Source organism: Echeneis naucrates, chromosome 17 (assembly GCF_900963305.1).
Source record: "Echeneis naucrates chromosome 17, fEcheNa1.1, whole genome shotgun sequence".
In the NCBI taxonomy this organism is placed as follows: domain Eukaryota; kingdom Metazoa; phylum Chordata; class Actinopteri; order Carangiformes; family Echeneidae; genus Echeneis; species Echeneis naucrates.
This window is the reverse complement of record NC_042527.1, coordinates 789564-810929: the sequence shown is the minus strand read 5'-3', so window position 1 is coordinate 810929 and position 21366 is coordinate 789564. Positions and strand designations below refer to the sequence as shown.

Here is a 21366-nt window from a genome sequence, read left to right as displayed (position 1 = left end):
GTTAAAGGAAGTTGGAGATCCTAGAGGGAACCAACACCTGCACAGGGAGAACATGTAAATTCCTTCTCAGAGAGGCCCCAGACTCGGGGATCAAACCCAGGACCTTGTAGCCATTTAATCCTCAGCACTTTGGATACCACTCCAGAGTCAGAGAACATGTCTACAGTTAGGAGATGATTCAACTGTGGTGCCAGTCCCTGTAAGTGAGTGTTCAATGACACACAGACCATCAGCTCCTAGGACCACTGACTAAGTAACTGCCCTTTTTATAACACACAGTCCTTCAAGTTATTTTTTCAGTTAACTGATGGTATCATTCATCTCCCCCCATCACTAAGATTGTGCTGAAGACAATTCAATTATTACAGCTGGAGAGAAAACAATACACAGCTGGCTATCAATCGCCTGATAAATCAATCTCCAATTTACTGTGAATTATTAGCCATTGTCAAATGAAAAACTGTTGCTCTGGCAGCCTTTTCTGGAGTGCGCACACACACACACACACACACACACACACACACACCCAAATGTGGTAATCTGTCAACTACTTTCCTTCCGTAAACATGGAACTATGCCAAAGGGAGCACTGAACTTAAGAGGAAGACTTTCCAGACATGCTGCTGAATTGTAGCTCTGCTGTAGTTTGTGAATATTCACACACCAAACAGTTTGATCATGATCATAACAAACATTAATCTAAGTGCTTACCTGTTGGTCAGGGACAAAAGCTCCACCCCCACTGAGGACCTGCTTCATTCACATATTAGTCCATGAATAACCCATCTGCTGTTGGGGAATTAGGAAAGCCAGCTCCATCATTGGCTTGATGCTTCAGCAGTGTAGCAGGTTCTGTGTAGACGTGTATGTCCAGCTTAGGTTGCCTGGCCTGGTTTGAGCATGCTCAGTGGAGCTGACTGTCACCCGAGAGGCACAGATGTCACATCTGACTCACTTCCCAGAAACAGGCCTTCACCTTTATTCCTCTCTCTCAGTTTGTTTCCTATGAAATAAAGTTTACCACATCTTGGTGGCTGTGAGCAGTTACTTATGTGTGAAACAAAATACATAAAGAATACATTTTTAGATGAATTTGATTTATTTCTTTAAGCCACAGAAAGAAGAGATATCAAATTCCGGGAGATTATGATTATATTGAGCCACCGAGGCACTGATCTTATAAAAACATAGCTGTGAGACATGCACAATGATAGTCAGTGATCAACTGACTCATCTTTAACACTGACTGAAAGCTGCAGTAACTAAAACTTTATCTGGTAAATTCGCCCTTTGACTGTAGGAGATCATTTATAGTAATGTCAAAGCCACAGTCTTCACCAACCTTGGCTACACAGAGAGATTTAGCATCTTGTTTAGCAACAATGAGCTGAAACAAATAAACCTGTGAATCTGCTGAAAACAAATGATTAAATGAAAGCATTGTTTCTGTTGGGTGTGCATCAACTTTACTGCTGTGCTCAATTTAAGAAATCAGGTTGAACATAATCGTGATACATTTTTTCCAGCAACACAAGCAATCCATTTAACCAAGAGTCCTCTCAGATGGAGCCCTGCTTGATGACCCATTACTTGTGATATGGGCATGGGATCACATAGTCAAGACTATTTTCCCAGCAGCCCCAGGGGACTCAATAATGTCATGGTGAGCCTGGGCAGCCTTGTCCAGGGGATACTGGGAGCCAACAGCTGGACGGAGCCAACCAGTCTCCATCCCTGTGTAGAGAAATGCAGCACACTCCCGTTTCTCCTCCTAACAGAGAAAGAATGAGGGGAGAGATTGATACAACCAGGATCAGTTTACCTTGTTTGTCAGTAGAATTATGTTATAATTATGTTGGTATATTTACTGTAAGCCTCAATATATTTTATTTACACCTTAATCTGTACTTGTTTCGTATCCGGCTCAACCCTAATGGATACCCTGACAAGTCGGTAGCTACAAAGCCTCATACAGACAGTGTAGTCAGTGTGATGCTCTGTGCATTCTGACACCTTTCTATCATAACCAGCATGATCTTCTTCAGCAATTTGAGCTCTAGTAGCTCTTCTGCTGCATCAGACCTCATGGCTCAGTCTTCACCTCCCATAACCATCAATGAACCATGATCCTATCTGTGGTTAAATGGTTTTGCCCTCCTTGGACAACTTTTGGTAGGTCCTGGTCTCTGTAGACCAGGATCATCCAACAGAATGTTGGAGATGCTTTGATTCAACCTCAACTTCACCTGCTGCCTAATATATCCCACCACTGACATGTGCCATGGTAACCTGGTGATAGTGTTTACTTCACCTGTAAGTGATCATGCTATGGCTAATCAGTGTGTGTCAGCTGTCACATCTTCATCCAGTGTGTGTAAACTAAATCAAATAAAATCATAAAGTGTGTGTAAAATATTTTTGTGTGATCTCACTGCTTCATACCGGTGTGGCAAAGAAAAGAACCACTCCTATGACGCTGCTCTCTTTAGCCATGACGTCTCTGGGGTTGATCTCTATCTGCCCCCGAGAGCCAACAGCCTACAGTGGAGCAGGAGGAACATTTGAGGTGAGGGAGAACCTGTTAAATGTTCAGAAATGATATACCTGCTACAGATATAACAATGTCACTAACGATGTAACTAAAATACTGTGGCAGTGACCCAGCTGAGATGCTATTACCAAATATCTATGAAAGTCAATCCATCCAATTTACACGGAATAAACAGGTAGTGAAAAGAATTTGGGTAACAGCAGTGCACTTCAATACTGTTTTAAAATGTTAAATCTCCATCATCACTCTAAGTGCTGTGGAAGCCTACAAAGCCTGGAGACATGAAAACATGATGCTGCAAGGACTGCATGGACTCAGTAAAGTAGCTGTGATATGTTTATATTCCCATATTTGGCAGAAACCGAGTATCTTCTCTTTCATTCACAAGATAATTTTTTATTTTTCCCCACATAGAAATACCTTGCTGTGGACTTGATACCAAGGTATTACCCTACTATGAGATTTTCATGCTGTTACACCGCTGATTAGTACTTACTACTAGCACTGTTTTTCCATTGTACATTTATAAATGATTCATTACTAGAGAGAATAATTACTAAAGAGAATTTTTCAATATGTGTCAATAAGTGTCATCCACAGTCCATAGCGCAATATTTTTATTCACACCATTGTGTAATTTGTGTAATTCTCAGTACAAATGTTCTTACTGGCTCCTCTTGTGAATATATTCTATACACTATTTCTTTTTACTTTATCTTTATTAAGCTATAATTGTATTTGCACTACAGAGTTGTCTCTAAATTTCGTTGTATATTGTGTGTATGATGACAATAAAAGCATTCTAATTCTAATTATGGCTAGCTTTATTGAATTTCATGAAATAAAGAAAGCAGAAGCACATTTTAAACTTAAAATACTGACAAATTTTGCAAAACAGAATGTAGCTATACATACATAAAATTGTTTTACTTGTGTGTCATAGTCAGCCTCGTGCCAGATAGCTGCTAAACACAGAGCTGGGAGCCAGCATAGTGACTCAACAGCAGTGTTAGAGCCACAGATCTGAAGACTGGAGACATACTGACCATAAGACGTCCTCCATAGGTCAACATCTGGAGGTCTTTACTCAGGTTGACATTTGACAGCATCTCCACAATCAAATCTACGCCTTTGCCACCTGTTGCATTCTGGAACAAACGCACACACACACAGTCCACATTTCTGTAGCAACCACTGCTCACTAGGTGTGCAAAGTAACATGGATAGATTATTCAAATATGCACCAATTATATGTCTTGGGCAGATGTGAAAAAGATTAGCATTTTTGCAGTAACATTCTTCCCAGGCAGCATGTAGATGTGCCAAAACGTAAACAAAAACATGCACCCAAATGCTCAAAACACCAGGTGAAGGTTTTACATATACATTTCCAACTTATGCTGACGATCTGAATGATTGTTTCAATATGTAATATTGTAATAATATTAATATGTAATATTGTATGTGGCTGATATATGATACGATACGTTTAAGATAACCCCTTATCATTTAAAGCCCATCCATGATGATATCTGGCAGACTTACCCTAATCCTAACCTAGAATTGTTGCTGCATACCCCCCCAACACTGTGTACATGCACCCCTGGCCTGAAGATAGATAGATAGATACTTTATTTATCCCAGACTGGGAAATTGCAGTGTAACAGCAGCATTACACATAGGGAATAAAATATATAACATGAATGCATCTGGGTGTTCAGTCAGTAGTTTGGCAGCAGTGGAGCTGATGACTTCACAGGCTACCGCTGCATCAGCTGACGGGGGAATGTAAAAAGTGATAACAATGGTGGACGTGAACTTCTGAATTGACCTAAACTGATTATTAATAGTTATCAAAACCTGTCCTGCTAGAGATAATGTGGCCTTAATAGTTTGACCATTATTCAATGCCTATCAGTATACTGTCAGGTCAGAGATCTCATGATGTCAGCACAGGAGACACAAATCAACATGTTTAAAACTGAGATGAATACACAGAAATTGTCAGACTTCTCTAACCCACTTGGGGGAAAGAACTTTGTCTCTACTCAGACTGGCTAAGTTGAACATGTTTATTCTTTGCACCAGGATATTCCATGAATTTCCACCACACCCTGTGGGCAGCATTTTCGCGATCAAGATTAAAAATTAGTACTTGTGTGTGTAAGTGTTTGTACAGGGTGTTGAACTGTGAATACCAACCATGATTTTATCTGTGTAGCCGTCCTCTCTGTGATTAAAGGCCATGTGAGCACCGTTGTTGAGAGCGAGGTTCATACCCCCTGGAGTCCCTGCTGTTCCAAAGACCCTGAGACCCAGAGCACGAGACAGTTGGCATGCTGCCACGCCAACCTACACATGCATGCATGCTTAAAAATTTTAGTATGGTAGTATAGTTTATATACAATCAAATAAAATAAATTTGTGGCATTTTTTTTGTGGAAAACAGAATAGGTTGCAATGCAAAAAAAAAAAAAAAATGTTGTGAGGGCATATTTCTTGAACTTTAACCAAAGATATTTGTAAAAATAAAAATTTATGATTGATGACCTTTTGGTTATAAATCATCCCTCTTTCCTTTAAAGTTTAAAACTTCTGCTTGCAAAGCCTTAGACACACCAGTGGGTCAAAAATTATCTGGTGAGGCAAATTTATATACACATATATACACACACATACATACATATATATATATATATATATATATATATAGTTTTTTTTTTTTTTTTTTTTTTTTTACATTCCCCCCCCCCCCACATCTCTGTAGCCGCTCACACCCCGGACACAACCTGTTTGAACCTCTCCCCTCTGGCAGGCGTTACAGAACACTGTACACCAAAAAAATCCAGACACAAGAACAGTTTCTTCCCAAAGGCCATCACAAAGCGTCAGTAACCGCCTGACCACAAAACAAATCACTCACTTGCACTTTATTTGTCTCACAATGTCATATTATGCCTGTACATATTTTTTTTCCATTCCTTAACTTATTGCTCTTGTTGTGTTATTGTTGTGTTCATAGTTCAAAGTTTCAAAGGGCAATAGACTATCAACTTACCTCCCAGTATCTCATAATTGAGGGTTTAATGGGCAGTGTAAACTGCTCTAGAGCCACGTCAAGCCCACCAATAGAAACTTTTCTCTCATCCATCAGCAAAGGCCCTGCCCATTAAGTGTAGTTGAACTTTTTACCTTGCAAACAGAGAGGACTGATTTATAAGCAAAATGATCATACATTTTTACTTGCAAACATTATTTTTGAATGAGGTTCAAGAAACCTGCTCTCAAAAAAGTTTTTTAATCTTTTTTTGGATTGCAACCTATTCTCTTTTGCTCTCATATCTCTTTATTGGTTGCAACCCTATTCTATTTGATTGAATAATAAAGATACAAACGTGACTCCATATTTTAGAGCTGAAACAAAAGTGATTTGCCTTTCTCTGGATAACCTGATTTATTCTTTGGCTTCTTTCAAATTCTTTTCTAGGAAGATATTAACTATGGAAACATTTGGATTATTTTTGGAGAATAAAACCAACTCTCACCCCCCCACTGGCTCCATGTATGAGGACTGTCTCGCCAGGCTTGGAGTGGCCTCTGCAAATTACAATCAGAGCAGATTAACATGTTTTCATATTGTTGGCCATTCAATAAATTGCCTATCTTTTGTGAAATGACTTTCTTATTTCACTGTTTCACGTGTTGTTGTAGCCCTTAGCAAATTTTTTTTGTATTTCTCTTCCCCTAATTGATCTACATAATTGATTATGGGCAAAACTGCAATTCTTTGCTAATTTCTAACAAAAAAAAAAAAAAAAAAACCCAAAACAAGACACATCATAAGACTTGAGTGCCTTTGCTGTTACTCTTGAATGGAGGGCACATTGATTTCCTTATCACGATAGTAAAAACCCTCCATGCTCAAATTGGGCGTGTCTTAAAAAGAACTAAAACCTAATATTCTCCTGAACATTATGAATATAATATAACAAAAAATAAAATAAATCAAAAGGAAGACTACATTTGTCAATAAATCTTAGTGTGGTCGTGTACGCTTATGCAGTTATTGAACTTGTACAGTAGAAGAGTTCACTTGAGTTCATGAGGCAAGGTCTCACTTGTGAACCAGAGCTCTGTAGGCAGTGAAGTACGGAATCCCGATGGCTGCCCCCTGTGTGAAATCTAAAGTATCAGGTAGCTTGTAGACACAGTCCTCAGCTGCTATGGTGTACTCAGCATAACCTCCAGACTCTATTCCTGTGGTGAAAACACGGTCCCCCGCCTGGAAAACACACGAAATGTTTACATCTCAGCTGGTGACAACAAGTTGACAATGAAATTTAAAATGTATAAAAATTACGTTTATTTGGTGGCCGGGGAGTCTGTGTTGCATCACAACACAAAACAATGACTTTACAGTAAAATTCATTTGTACACAGTCCAGGGGCCTAATTTATAACGATCGGATTGTTACTAAAAGTGTATGTACACCCAAAAGCCATGGGTCACTGTCATGATGAATTTATGTAGTCATTCCAATTTTTCTACCTATGAAGCTTCTTTGGTTGCTTTGGATTTCTATTGAGGATCATTTTGCTTGTCAGGTTGCTTAGAGGTGAACACATTGTGCCGTCAAACCTGTTTTTTGTAGATCACTTTTGTGTGGAAAGTGACGTAAGGCCCATTTTGTGCATACGCCACATTTATAAATGAGGCTCCAGCTTTTTATGTCCTCCTGTTGAGTCACAGGACATCTGCTTTACAAACCAAAACCAAAGTAGAATGTATCCACCATTCTTCCTGTTTTAATGTGCACACTATTGCATCCACTGTGCTTTTACCTTGACAGCCGTAACCCCTTCTCCAACAGTCTCAACCACACCGGCTACATCAGTGCCTGGAGTATAGGGTAGGGTGGGTTTACGTGCGTAGGTACCAGCACGGATGTAAGTCTCCACTGGGTTCACTCCACAGGCATGGACACGGATTAACACCTACAATGCAGATACATCATGAGGAGCCACAACATTATAGACAGATAATGTTATGTATGCATTATTTGTATGGTGATTTCACAAAGAGCAGAACAAATACAGATTTTATGACACTTTCCTACATGATCTCCCACATTTATTCAATAGAACTTAATACTCACACCAAGGCCTTTACTGCACTGAAGCTTTACTGACGTCCCTCACTTCAAAAGAGCTTTAGAGAAAAGTCCCTGATAAATGAGTAGATGTATATTCTTGTTTCTGTCACAATACTGGAAATTGCTGTTTTTCAAATACTTAAAAAGTAGACCATTTGTATCAGTTTCTTTTGATATTCCCTTGAGGTTCTATGGTGTCTTTTTTGTCTCAACTCTGGTGTATTATATCACAGCATCTTGTGCCAGACGATGATTATACACTGTGAAATGGTCATAATTACACAAAATCTTTATACCTATAGCCAGACATGTTAGAGACATTCATTCATTTAATTGTGTTCTACAGAAGAGGGAGAAGCTGCGAACCGGAGATTCCCTATGACCTCTTGTGTCAGTCTAAGTACAACACCTGACATTGTTTACTGTGCACTAATATGGCCGACATAACCTGTTCGAAAAGCATCAACATCCTGAATATGTTGAGTGTACTAAATCGGAGAAACAGGGCAAATAATTTTACACTTTTTAGATAAAGTGAGTGCCTCTCAGGGAACCATCACCTTATCGTGTTGAAGAGGGGCCAGACAAAGAATGGTTCAAAAGACCCAATGAAAGCTAGAGGAGGGAGGAATGTTACCATGCTTTGAGGAAGCCCAGAGCCTGGATGAACGGCCCGCCAGCGTGCGCCTGGGGGCCAGGTCTGCCATGGGGCCCGGTCGGGCTGAGTGCTGCTGTGTTGGAGTTTACCCCAGTGGACCAAAGGGTCACCCACCTACGCTTGAAGGCAGGAGGGTAAACTTTTACTTTGTCTGTGCATATGCACAGAAGAGCAGTTTGAAGAGAGTATTCAGCCTTCTTGGAGGACCTGGCTGCAACTACCACCACCAAAGGAGTGCTTCCTGCATCCCTGTGGTGGCTGGGGGCATTGAACCTGAATGGTCGGGAAACAAAGACCATCCAAGGTTGTGAACAGCAAGCATGGAATACTGTTGACTGAGGAGGTGATAACATGGTAGAAAGAGCACTTTGGGGAACTTTTGAAGCCAACTTATTCACCCTCTGCAATGGAGACAGGGCTGGAAGATGATGGGGAATCATTGTCAGTTTCCCTGGGTGAAGTCACTGAGGTAGTTAACTCCACAGTGGCAAAGCCCCAGGGGTTGATGAAATACCCACTGAAATTCTGAAGGCTCTGGGTGTTGAGGGGGCAGTGATGAAGGAGTTGCAGACTGGGGCGATGGCCCCTCTCTTCAAGAAGGGGAGCCAAAGGCTGTGTGCCAATTACAGCGGCAACACACTATTCAGCCTCCCTGGAAGTCTTTTCTAAGGTGCTGGAAAGGATGGTCTGTCCAACTGTTGAACCCCAGATTGAAGAAGAGCAATGCAAATGCCATCCTGGTTTTGGAACACCAGACCAGCTCTTTACTCTTGCAGGGATCCTTGAGGCGCCCTGGAAAAACAATCTCCCAGTCCTCATTTGAGGGCCATTGGATCCCAAAAAAAAAAGCTGTGTGCAGATACTTGGCAGTAAGTCGGACTTGTTTCCGGCGGGTGCAGGCCTCTGCTAAGGCTGTATCTTATCTCCATTTCTGTTATTAGAGTCATGGCTAAGTATGAAGGGGCAGGGCTGAGGATCTGCACCTCTAAATCTGAGGCCATGGTTCTCAGGAAGAAACCAATGGATTGCCAACTCCTGGTGGGTAATGAGTCCTTGCCCTGAGTGAAGGGGTTCAAGTATCTTGGGGTCTTGTTAGCAATTGAGGGAACTCTGGAGTGCAAGACTGACTGGGAAGCGGGTGTGTTGCTGCATTCCCTGTACCATACTGTAAAGTTGTCATGAAAAGGGAGCTGAGTCAGAAGGAAAAGCTCTCAATCTTTGTCCTGACCCTCACCTATGGTCATGAGTGATGGGTCATGAGTGACCGAAAGAACAAGATTGTGGAAACAAGTGGCCGAAATAGGGTTTCTCCACAGGGTGGCTGGGGTGTCCTCTAAGGGACACTGAGGATCTCAATCATTTGGGAGAGACTCGGAGTAGAGCCGCTGCTGCTCCTTTGTGTGTAAAGGAGCCAGTTGAGGTTGTTCAGGCATCTGATAAGGATGCCACCAGGGGCATCTATGGAGATGCTCCTTGGGGCAGACCCAGGACCAGGACTATGTCTGCTCACTGGCCTGGGAGCATCAAAAAGGTTAGGGTTAGGGCCTAACTAAATATTTCTGCCCCCAGTCCCCTCAGTCAGTTAATGTTGCCCTGCACAGAGAAAAATGGCTGATCTCAGGGGAGGAACAGATGGCCCGGTCTGCTACTGCTGTTGAATCATACCACTTGACCGACGCAGCAGAACAGTTTGGACTGTACATAACAACACAATAGGACAGATTTCTGTCTAAGATTGTACTGGAAGTTTACTCTCCGGTCCTCACAACACAGTAACTTCACGTGCTGCGATAATCTGTCTCACCTGTTTGTGTCGGGGCTGAGGGACAATCATGTCCGAGCAGAGCCTGAGGACCGACGGGCCCCCGAACTCCGTCACGCTGATGGCTCTCATCATCCTAGCCGCCATGTCTACAGGTTGTCGTCGTTTTAAAAGAATCGGAAATCCCCTTTTCAGACTTCCCCTGGACCAGGAAAAGTGCCCGCTCCGTCAGCGGCCATACCACGACCGGCCAGTGGGGGCGAGAAGCGCCGCAGGACTCGGATGTAGAGTCGGACCCGGATCCACTCCGTAGACAAACTCCGAAACGAAGCATTTATTAATGTGGAGAATCATTTCATCTGGTCTTGAAGGCGCCACCACAGAGCCTTAGCCCAGTCAAATCGATTGTGCAGCAGATCGATTACTTTGAACAACATGGCGGTACATCCGCTTCCGCCTCGTCAACTCTGACAAGAGTGGATGGCAGCGACCTGCGGAACCGAGGACCAGAAAAAGAGCCCCGGTCTTGGTCCCCGTCACGTTGAATGAAGGTGTCAGCGTGTGAGAGGAATCCCGCTGCCGTGAGCCACTTGACTGCAGGCCGGGTCTCGCCGCGGAGGAAGGATGGCAACAGCAGGCAGGCTTCTGCAGAACCTGGTCACCGGACTGAGGACTCACGTTGCGTCCTCCCGGAGCTCACTTCTTAACTCAACACAAGGACCTCGTCGGAGATACCTGAGCTTCCACAGGTCTGATGCGCCCCTCGCAGGTACTGATCAGGACTGTCTGTAAAGTCTGTAAAGTGTAAAGTTGGACATCATCATGCCTGAAACCAGGAGTGGTAGTTACATTTAGCAGGCTCAAACTGCTGAATGAAAGCTCATCGAAAGGTTCGCCTAGTCCAGAGGTTTTAAAATTGTGGATCGTGTAAAGGTGAGGGAAAATTCTCGTTCCTAACTGGATGACGATTGATTTGGCACAGTTACCTAAATATTATTTCCAGTATTTGACCCAATATATTTTGACCACCGAAAACCCTGCAGCTTTTGCTGTTGCTCACCTCCACAGCAGACTTCAGCCTTTACATCCATCACTACTTGCAATGAATTCATATCATAGTAATAATAATGATGGGGTCTAGAAAGTGTTAATACTCAACATTATGCAGAACCTTTAGATCCAGTGGGACTTGAAAGCCAATTACTGACTTGGCAAACATGTCCAGTTGCTAGTTTTATGTTTACACACCTTATATCACATATTATTATTACAGAGAGTTGCTGTTTGACTGCTTTACTGTTAACACCTTATTTAAATGTGCCACCTTGTCTTTTAAACACTAGAGACCAATCCTCAGTTAACCCCAGTGACTTCGCCGTCATTGGCTTCAGAAAACAATTGTGTGGGGGCCACATATTGTGGCCAATGAGATTACGAGCCTTGCAAGCCTTAATTCAGCCTGTTGCCCTGCCTCCACTTATATAATCCATGCTTATATCACTTTATACCTTTTATTCAATATTTTATACTGTCATAATAATAGATATTTATATCATGTCAATTTTAAAGTGAAATATCATTTTATTTTCAACAAAACCAGTTAAAGTTGTCTGTACAGATCTCAGGGTTTAAAATAATGAAATAGATTTGAACTAAGTTCAATTGGGAAGATGCTTTATTTGGTTTTAATGAATTTAGCAGGAATTAACACACATGTTTAAATTTTCTGAAACAATGAGAGCGTTTTCTTTCTGTTTCCAATTAATTAAATGGAATAGCTACAGGCCGAGTTTTCTGTAGTGTCTGGGTAGTTGGCTTTACCCTTTCTCACAGTCTTCTTGTTTATTTCTTCATCATTGTATACTAGTATATTTGTTTTCTGTGTTTCTACAAGTTTAAAGTATCTTTACTTTGCTTTGTTATCAGGTCCCAGCAGTTTTTCACTCAGGAGTCACACCTGTGGAGAACTGAGGTCACATCATGTAGGACACAGGGTCATTCTGTGTGGTTGGGCCCAGTACCTCAGGTATTATTAATGATGGACAACTTGCCACTGTCGTTGCTGGTTGTTTGACTTCCATTAAGTATCATGCAATTGTCTTTTTTAACAATATATTTTTGCTCCCAACAGACAAGATCTATTTGTCATCTTGCGAGATTTCAGTGGCTTGACACAAGTTTTAATTCCACAAGAGGAAGTAAGAGTGAACCACCCCATAAAGTAGTATCTGTATTTTACATATAAATGTATGTACATACTGTTTTGTTTTTTTTTTTTACAAAGAAAAAATAAGAAATAAACTATAACTTTATGTGATAAATTCAAATTATACCTTTTTTTTTTTTTCTGTTCCAGTCTGCAAGTCATTTGAAAGCGGTGCTGTCTGAACTCACAGCTGAGTCTGTTATTAAGGTCACAGGAACTGTCAGACGACGCCCAGCAGGACAAGAGAACAAGGTATGTTTTTATCTATAATTGTACATAAATATCAGATGCTCATACTGCTATGAGGATAGCCAGCACTGTTAAATAATAGAAAGGCATTTTTTGTATGGGAATAAAGGGAAATGCTGTGATTTATATGCTCAGAGGTTTCAATATTATCTTCAGAAAACACCTTTAATCATTTGAAGTATTCAAATTATTTTCTGCAGCGATGTTAGTTTATCATCTGACATTAAGTGGTTAGTACAGCAAAAGTCATCTATGAGTTCTCTTAATTTCTCATTCTGCTGCTTTTAACAGGAGATGCCAACAGGAGAAATAGAAGTCATCACTGAAGATGTGGAGGTTTTCAATGTGTGCTGCAAATTGCCTTTTGAGATTAAAGACTTTGTCAAAGTAAGTGGTTTATTTTTCATACATGGGCACCATTTGACAAATGCTGTGAAAAAATTACTCTCATCATGAGAAATTATGTTTATGTTTATGATTATATAGAAGTCTGAATCATTGCGGATGCAGTATCGTTACCTGGACCTGAGGTCCTCTCAGATGCAGAAGAACCTCAGACTCAGATCTCAGCTAGTGATGAAGATGAGAGAATACCTGTGCAATGTACAAGGTATGGAGAATATTATATTCATAAATATGTATATATTCACATCCACCACTAGCCTGCCTTGGGTAAAAAGTATCTATAGACTATATTGAAATATTGCAGATGTATAAAACCAGGATTTTATGCGCATTGTCTTTGTACATCCCAGTCAACTGGAAATTGAACACTCAAGATTTTGTATGTATTCTGTATTTTATTAGAAGGGGGAACGTTCAGCTTCCTGATAGCTAGGTGAATGAATTTATCTCTGAGTCTGCTGGTCCTGGCCCAGACACACTGAAGTCTCCTCCCTGATGGCAGCAGAGTGAGGAAGCTGTGTGATGGGTGGGTGGGATCACTCGCTATGTAGAGTGCTTTGCGGGTGAAATGTGTGTTGTAAATATCTTGGAGGGGTAGGGGGGGCACCAATGATCTTCCACGCAGTTTTTACTATGCGCTGGAGGGTCTTGTGGTAGGATGTGGTGCAGGCTCCATACCACACAGTGATGTTGCTGGTAAGGATGCTCTCATTGGTGCCTCTGTAGAAGGTGCACATGATGGGGGCTGGGGCTCCAGCTCTCATCAATTTTCAAGGAAAGTGGAAGGACTGTTGAGTGTTCTTGGCCAGTGATGCAGTGTTAGTAGACCTGGAGAAGTCCCCTGTGATGACGAACCAGAAGAAATGAAATGTGGATTAATCTAAGCCATTATGCAGCTAACCACTTTGATAATATCAGGGAAGTTGGAATATAATATCTGGCTTGATGCAAACAAATAAGATAAGGCAGTGATTATCATGGGCCAAAAATAAGCTTACTCTCTAAATCCTCATTCTCTTCTAAGTTTGGAATTAGCTGTGTTCTGTAATCAGCCTGAGTTTCTACTTTTTCATTATGATCCATTGAAGATTACATACACAAGATTATAGCATCAGCAACACAATCCAGTCCATCCATTTTCACAATGTATGCTTTCTTTGCAGGTTTTGTTGATGTGGAAACTCCCACTTTGTTCAAAAGAACACCAGGGGTAAGACTCAAGATCATTTGCAGTGGAAATATAGAAAGAAATAGCTTCTAACATGTATTCAAAACAAATAATCTTTCCTGACTTTTTCAGACTATCTAGTCTGAGACATTTTGTCAATGATCTTGGTTAGCTGCAGCCAGACCCAATGTGGTACTAATGTTGTGCTGTAAATCTTATTGTGAGATAAGGTGTATGTTTTTCAATTTTAAACAAAACACATAATAAGGTCCAATGTTTAACTGAGGTCCAGATTTTGTTCACTGTTTTTTGTCTAGGGAGCCAAAGAGTTTGTTGTTCCCTCCAGAGAACCTGGCCTGTTCTTTTCTTTGCCCCAGAGTCCACAGCAGTTTAAACAGCTACTCATGGTGGCTGGTATAGACAGGTCAGTACACAGATTTGCATGTTTTTCCACTAGTTGTCTGACTGATGAGTGCACTTTTACAGAAAGGCCTCAGCTCTTGAGGCAGCAGGGCAGCAGGTTATCAATAGGAACTGTACAAATGCAATCCATTTACCATTCACTGTATTGAACAACATAGGTTGCACATTGATGCCTGTGAGAGTTCCAATGTAGAAATTGATTACACAATGCATATGGTCACTTGAAGGCAGCATCACATGATGTCACATTATCTACAATGGGAATAAAGCAAATGGTAGCAACAACTGAATCACACAAAGTGACCAGAGTCAAATCAGACGAAAAAAATGTGAATGAATGTAAAAGAAAAAATTCTTTGGCTTGTCAACAACAGGGCTGCAGTCCCACTAATCAAAGGGGTTGAAGGAGAATACATTTTTTTATACTCATTGCTGTGCTGATATGTTAGCCTCAACTCAGATGGCAACATTTCTTAACAGGATAGGGTAAAAAAAAAACAAAAACCAGTGCCATTATTTATCAAAGGTAAGGTGTGAGAATTTTAAGAATAAACACTATTCGTCCCATGTCCCTGCTGGCATATACTTTCTAACTTGATTTGCAGTTCATCTTAGTAGCCACTGAACAAGTGCGAACAACTATCATACACTTCAAAAACACATTTCAGACTTTTGATGAAAGTTATGTCACTAGCTGCACTACTTGTACCATGGTCAGTGTTTTGATGCTTGTATTCACAAAGCATGTGTTTCTCCTCTGTTATGTCTGTTAAAGGTACTTCCAGGTGGCTCGGTGCTACAGAGATGAAGGCTCCAAACCAGATCGGCAGCCCGAGTTCACTCAGGTGAGACAGGGAAGGGATGGAATAGGACAGAATGACATTTTGAAATACTTCCTGTTATAAAATATTCCTTTTTTGAGGTTAAAGCTGTAGTGTTCAAATCCCATACATGGGTCCACAAATAAAAGTCTAAGTCTAAACCCTAACCACTGGATCACATTGAAAAACATAGATTACCAGAACTAAATCTTGAGACAAGTTTTTTGTTTTGTACTATATATTTTGTTCACCCAATTCACCACATTCATTAGCTACATGTAGGGATACATAGAGAAGGAGGGACTTTTTCTTTTGGTCTACATGCTGTTTACATCTGGTTTGTCCATCATTCAGGTGCTGGTTTACAGACTTCATCAGTATCATCTATGTGGTCTCCTCATTCTATCTACAGGTGGACATTGAGATGTCTTTTGTGGACCAAACAGGTATCATGTCCTTAGTGGAGGGTATGTTACAGCACTCCTGGCCTGCAGAGAAGGGCTCCATTAAGGTTCCTTTCCAAACCATGACATATGAGGTGGCCATGAGGGACTATGGCGTTGACAAACCAGACCTTAGGTTCAATATGAAGGTTGGTGATTGCGGTTTGTTGGGTTTTTTTCTGCTCAATGTCAGACAGGTGACTGTATATCAGATCATCTCTTGTGCATTCATGGGGCTCAGACAAACTGAGGTAGACTGTTGTATCTTGAATATAGGACTGTTCCCACTTGACATGAACTTTTTGAATTTCTTTTATTCTTTCCTAACATTTAGCTTGAACACAGTTACACATCCATCCATCCATCCATTCATTCATTAGTCTTCTACTGCTTATCCCTTTCTGGGTCGGGGGGGGGGGGCTGCTGGAGCCGATCCCAGCTCACATTGGGCGGGTGTGGGGTACACCCTGGACAGGTTGCCAGTCCATTGCAGGGCCAACACACAGAGACAAAGACAAAGAACCACTCTCACTCATACCTTTGACCAATTAACCTAAACATGAATGTCTTTGGGCAATGGGGGGAAATCCACGCAGGCTAACATGGTAAGGGCCCAGGAACCAAACCTGCCCCTGTGGAGCAACAGCACTAACCACTATGCCGCCATGCTACCCATCTCTAGATATTGTCACATTGTTAACATGCTCTGTAGTTCAGAGCAGATTGTTTTATATATTCTTTAAATTTTAATTTTGGGGCATTTTATTCCTTTATTTTAGTTAGTATTTAGGAGAGGCCAACAAGAAACAGAGAGGGGGGAGAGGACGACATACAGCAAAGGTCCATCTATCCATCTTCATCTGCTTATCCAGAGTCTGGTTGCGGGTACAACAAAGGTCTCTAGAGTCAAACCTGGGATACCCAGAACCACCAGAGAAATTCAGAATGGAATTCCAAATCTATCTAATGTACAAAAGCCATCTGCCTCGACCGATTGGGTTGAGAGTGGGAGAGAGAGAGCAGTGGGTGGTGGGGGGGGGTATAGGCAGGAACATGTTGCTGCATGAAGTTCATGGAGTTGAGCTGTAGTACAGAATTCATGAAGATATGGGACCAGCAGGTGTTGCAGGAACATGGGATGGCGATGAGTCACCACCTGCAGGATGAGGACAGGGAGAGAGAGGAGAGGAACTGGGAGAGACAGAGACTTTGGCAGAACATGGTTAGGAAATGCAGTATAAATGCTTAGAACTGGGTGAAACTGTGTTTTTTAAGAAGGATGGTTCTTATCAGCCCATGCAAGGGGGGAGGAAAGGAGAGCGAACGAGAGGGAGGGAGAGAGAAAGAGGGAGAGGGGGAGAGAGGGTGACAGGGAGAGACAGACAGACAGAGAGAGAGAGAGAGAGAAGCTCAGTCCTTCCCCCAGCAGCATAGCTAAAGAGTAGAGGACTTTAACTTTTTAACTATAAGCTCTGTCATACAGGAAAGTTTTAAGCCTGGTCTTGAAAATTGCTAAAGAGTCCGCCCCCCGGACCGATACTGGAAGTTGGTTCCATAGAAGAGGAGCCTGATAACTGAACGATCTGTCTCCAGATTTACTCTTGGAGACCCTTTCCCATTGTAATTTCTTCTGTTTAAAAAAAAAACCCTACTTCACCTAATTCTAATATTTAATAGTACACATAGGTTGCAATCACTGTATGTTTTCTGTATGATTTTCTTGCATCTCTCCCCCCTTGCTCACTCTCTCTGTATCTCTTTTTCTGCTTCTGCCTCTCTCTTTGCCCCCCCTTGCCTCGCTCAACCCAACCAGTTGGGGCAGATGGCTGCCCTCCCTGAGCCTGGCTCTGCCTGAGGTTTCTGCCTTTGAAAAGAAAGTTTTTTTTCCTTGCCACTATTGCCAAGTGCTTGCTCGTGGGGGGATCCTTTGGGTCTCTTTAACAACTCAAAGAGTTTGGTCTAGACCTGCCCTACGTGTAAAAAGCCTTGCTGTTCATTTGTTATGATTTGGCACTATATAAATACATTTGATTTGATCTAATGGTAAACAAAGTGTTACATAATGAACATTTTACTGTTTCTGCAGAAAAGAAAATTAGCTTTAGTTAATGTCTGATATGGTCTGTTTGTCTAAAATATTTACTATGAGCTAATTGTTGTTCTTGGATCAGTCTGAGCTGGAATTTTGGAGAGTCAAAACACCAATCACCAGCAACAATGGTGCTGCCAGAATGAAATACATTCAGTATTAAAGAGGCTAATGCCACTGTTAGTGTTATTCATTTCCATTTAGTAAGTGAAAGCTTGGAACCACCAATTGATTCTTCAAACTGATTAAAATATTCATTGGTAATTGTCATTTGTCACTTTATTGTGCAGATGTATGGTGATATTTTTTCAACAGTGTCTGAATCCCTGTATTTTTTCTTCTCTCTCTGTTCAGTTGATCGACATCACTGAGATTTTCACTGTGGAAGTTGAATTCCTTAGATCAGCACTCAGCCAACCAGGAGGCTCCATTCAAGCCATTTGTGTCCCCAGTGGAGCGGTGAGAGAAAACACTTCCTGTGGCTGAAAATGTTTCACACTGAACAGAAAGTGGATTGCTTGTTAAAATTAGGATATGTCATATTTATGATTTTATTCTGTTTGATGACAGAAACTTTTTACCAGGAAAGATTTGGAAGAACTCAAACAAACAGCCAATACTCAGTTTGGACAGGTAGACCTCTTTCCTCTTTCTTTCATTCCAGTCATGTAGATGTTGAGATATTTAAGTCTGATGTAAAATGATCAATCCATACCATGCTGCTACAACCTGCTAAAATTGGTAATGCACATGAAAGTGATGTGTGCACGCTGTGGAGAAGAAGCTATGCTATACAACTTTTGAAGCTTTACATTTTACAGGTGCAATAATATTGTGTCCATCCCCGGTGTCTCCCCATTGGTTTCTTTTCTTCTTCTGCTTTGTCCCAAGGAGTTGAGCGTGATCCTGTTCAAAGAAGATGGGACTTTGAAATCTGCCCTGAAAAAGCTGCTGTGTTCCTCTTCTGCAGAGGAGCTGCTTAACAGAACACAAGCCAAACCTGGTGACCTGCTGCTGATGGCCGCTGGTCCCCTCCACACTGTGGTAACAGAATCCACATCTAACTTAGAGAGGGATAAGCAGAAAAAGATGGACCTGGAAATAAACCCAAGGAGAAAATATTCTAGGAAGTTAATATGCCACCTGTGCCAGTGCTGCTCAGTTAATGAGCTTTTTGTCAACCAACATAATATACATCTCTCTTCCCATGTCTGTCATGCTTCTTCTGTGTTCCTACACCTCTATACTGCTCTCAGCGCCCATTGCTGGGTAAACTTCGCCTGCGCTGTGCAGAGCTCCTGGAGTCTTGTGGTGTTTCATTAAGAGACCCATCAGCCTTCCACTTCTTGTGGGTGGTGGACTTCCCCCTCTTCTTGCCAAAAGAAGATGAGCCTGAGCAGCTGGAGTCAGCCCATCATCCATTTACTGCTGCACTGCTAGAGGATGCACATTTACTCTACACAGAGCCACACAAGGTAGTCATGGAGATTCTCTCTCAAGCTGCCTTAATGTCTTTTGAATCGCTACTCACTGACAACAGCCAGAGCAGTATCCAAAATGTTTTTGAGATATCTATGACAGATAGCACAATAACGCTGTAAGGGAATTTCTGCAGATATAGCACAATCATTTGGACACAAGAATGAACTAATTTGATTTTTGTGGTCAAAGGATAAGTGCACTGTAACAATGTGTTCTGATTGGTTGATTTGTAGCTGTAGTTTAATTTAATAGTTTTGAAATTGTTTATTTATTTGCTGTATTCTGATTGGTCAGTTTTAACTTGTTTTTTACTAATTTGGTGTGCTGCAAAGAGTCATAAAACTGCAAAACTGTAATTCTATTTAAATTGAATGTACTAATTATTGTTCATGTTGCTCTTGTAAGGACTCAAGCTGTGTATTTTTTTTCCCCAGGTGAGGGGTCAGCACTATGACCTGGTGTTGAATGGCTGTGAGATTGGAGGAGGGTCCATCCGCATCCACAAAGCCTCAGAGCAGCTTCATGTCCTGAAGAATATCCTCAAGGTAAGCCATTTTACATCCTGACAGTATTCAGTTCACCTTTGAAAGTGGTTTGAATCAGTTGCTGATCACTCATAACTAATTTTAATGTCTCTACTGTAGGAGGATCCCAGTCTGCTCTCCCACCTACTGGAGGCTCTGGACTCAGGGGCACCACCACATGGAGGCATTGCTTTGGGTAACTCAAATAAAAAAAACACTCAGCTGAATTCTCACAGCCTGTAGAGCTTAATGTCTGTGTCAGCATTATCTTTGCAGCGGTTCAGAGTTTTCCACTGTTGCTAGGCAGAGTAACTCGTACCTATCAAAAATGCCATATGGATAAAAAAAAAATGGAAATGGAAACCAAGGATGAGTGTGAAAATACTACACATTCTACAACCTATACAGTTTGCTGGATCTGGATAATGTCAACCAACAATGTGGCTGTAACAAATCATAAAAATGAAACAAATCTTATTCATATCTCTATCTCTCTTATATGTCATTCACTCAAAAAAAGACATCAATGAAAAAAACAGTACACTGAGCAGAGCAAACACTTTTTCTTTTCTAGGTTTGGACCGGCTTACATCCATCATTGTTGGGGCTGACAGCATTCGTGATGTCATTGCCTTCCCCAAATCATTCCGGGGTCGTGACATCATGAGCCGGGCCCCCGACACGGTATCTGAGGAGGAGCTGAAGCCTTACCACATCTCTGTCAGATGGCCGACAGAGGGAGGAGAAGAGGGGAAGTGAAGATTTTAATAATGAGGAGAATTGCAGATGTCTTCCCAAATCAATTCAATCCCGAGAACAGAGCAAAGAGGGTGGTGCGGAGACAGAGGTGAGCAGTCTACTGGCAATCTGTGAAAACTGAAATGGCCAGAGACAAGGAAGGGGAAAACAAGGAGGTCATGTGGCTGATTTCCTTGCGGGTTCTTTGAAATAGAACGCAAAACAGAACATGTTGGACCACCAACAAGACAAACACTTCATATAACTGTTCAAAATGTTTCCTTGAACAGGCAGACTCCAATAACTCCAATTACTGTAAAAAAAAAAACAACAAAAAAAAAACAAAAAAAAAACTTGATTTTGTTTTGCTTTATTTAATATGCAGATGTACATGTTTCAGAGCATATTTAATAAGAAATAAACATTGTGGAAACGCAGGTGTGTATGATATTTATTGAGCCCAAAAACCAAGTGTCAGTCCTCTGTGGTGTCATCGATTGGTTTGGGGCTGCGGTTTTGAAGCATTCGGTTTGGAGATCAGCATCTTGGTTTTATGAAACCAGAATAAACTATATTTGGAGGAGAAGGTGGAGCTGAGGAGGAGTGAGGGCTGGGTATAACATGAATGGTTCTGTCTGTCAATCAGTAGACACATCCTTATTCATACTCTATGGTCTATGTTCCTTCATATGGGA

At 41.4% G+C, this 21366-nt stretch overlaps 2 protein-coding genes across 3 annotated transcripts; one reads left to right on the top strand and one right to left on the bottom strand.

The window, feature by feature from the left end:
• Window positions 1–1102: 1102 nt before the first annotated feature.
• Window positions 1103–10544, bottom strand: cryz (crystallin, zeta (quinone reductase)). 2 transcript variants are annotated; one of them, XM_029524941.1, is made up of 8 exons: window positions 10166–10538; window positions 7393–7545; window positions 6670–6833; window positions 6097–6148; window positions 4754–4903; window positions 3598–3699; window positions 2443–2538; window positions 1103–1771 (listed from the first exon to the last, which is right to left on the bottom strand). In XM_029524941.1, exons 1-8 carry the CDS (start codon window positions 10268–10270, stop codon window positions 1610–1612), a joined length of 984 nt encoding a protein of 327 aa, XP_029380801.1. In that variant the 5' UTR covers window positions 10271–10538; the 3' UTR covers window positions 1103–1609. The 2 variants fall into 2 exon arrangements, with proteins under 2 accessions (XP_029380801.1, XP_029380802.1); XM_029524942.1 differs by lacking the exon at window positions 3598–3699 and having other exon boundaries at window positions 10166–10544.
• Window positions 10371–21108, top strand: dars2 (aspartyl-tRNA synthetase 2, mitochondrial). Its single transcript, XM_029524940.1, has 18 exons — window positions 10371–10603; window positions 10642–10892; window positions 12050–12149; window positions 12255–12321; window positions 12480–12581; window positions 12870–12965; window positions 13065–13188; window positions 14147–14193; window positions 14469–14575; window positions 15350–15419; window positions 15808–15987; window positions 18282–18386; window positions 18498–18560; window positions 18819–18971; window positions 19184–19402; window positions 19844–19954; window positions 20054–20129; window positions 20508–21108. Exons 2-18 carry the CDS (start codon window positions 10748–10750, stop codon window positions 20690–20692), a joined length of 1950 nt encoding a protein of 649 aa, XP_029380800.1. The 5' UTR covers window positions 10371–10603; window positions 10642–10747; the 3' UTR covers window positions 20693–21108.
• The last annotated feature ends 258 nt before the right edge of the window (window positions 21109–21366 follow it).

Excerpts from the sequence above, each read along its gene's own strand:
- cryz (XM_029524941.1), bottom strand. The coding sequence starts at position 10,270 with ATGGCGGCTAGGATGATGAGAGCCATCAGCGTGACGGAGTTCGGGGGC. Across the intron at positions 2,539-3,597 it reads CCTATGGAGGACGTCTTATG|GCTGTTGGCTCTCGGGGGCA; the intron begins GTCAGTATGTCT and ends GCTCCACTGTAG. Across the intron at positions 1,772-2,442 it reads TTCTTTTCTTTGCCACACCG|GAGGAGAAACGGGAGTGTGC; the intron begins GTATGAAGCAGT and ends TTTCTCTGTTAG.
- dars2 (XM_029524940.1), top strand. The coding sequence starts at position 10,748 with ATGGCAACAGCAGGCAGGCTTCTGCAGAACCTGGTCACCGGACTGAGG. Across the intron at positions 15,988-18,281 it reads ACCTTAGGTTCAATATGAAG|TTGATCGACATCACTGAGAT; the intron begins GTTGGTGATTGC and ends CTCTCTGTTCAG. Across the intron at positions 19,403-19,843 it reads TCTACACAGAGCCACACAAG|GTGAGGGGTCAGCACTATGA; the intron begins GTAGTCATGGAG and ends TTTTTTCCCCAG.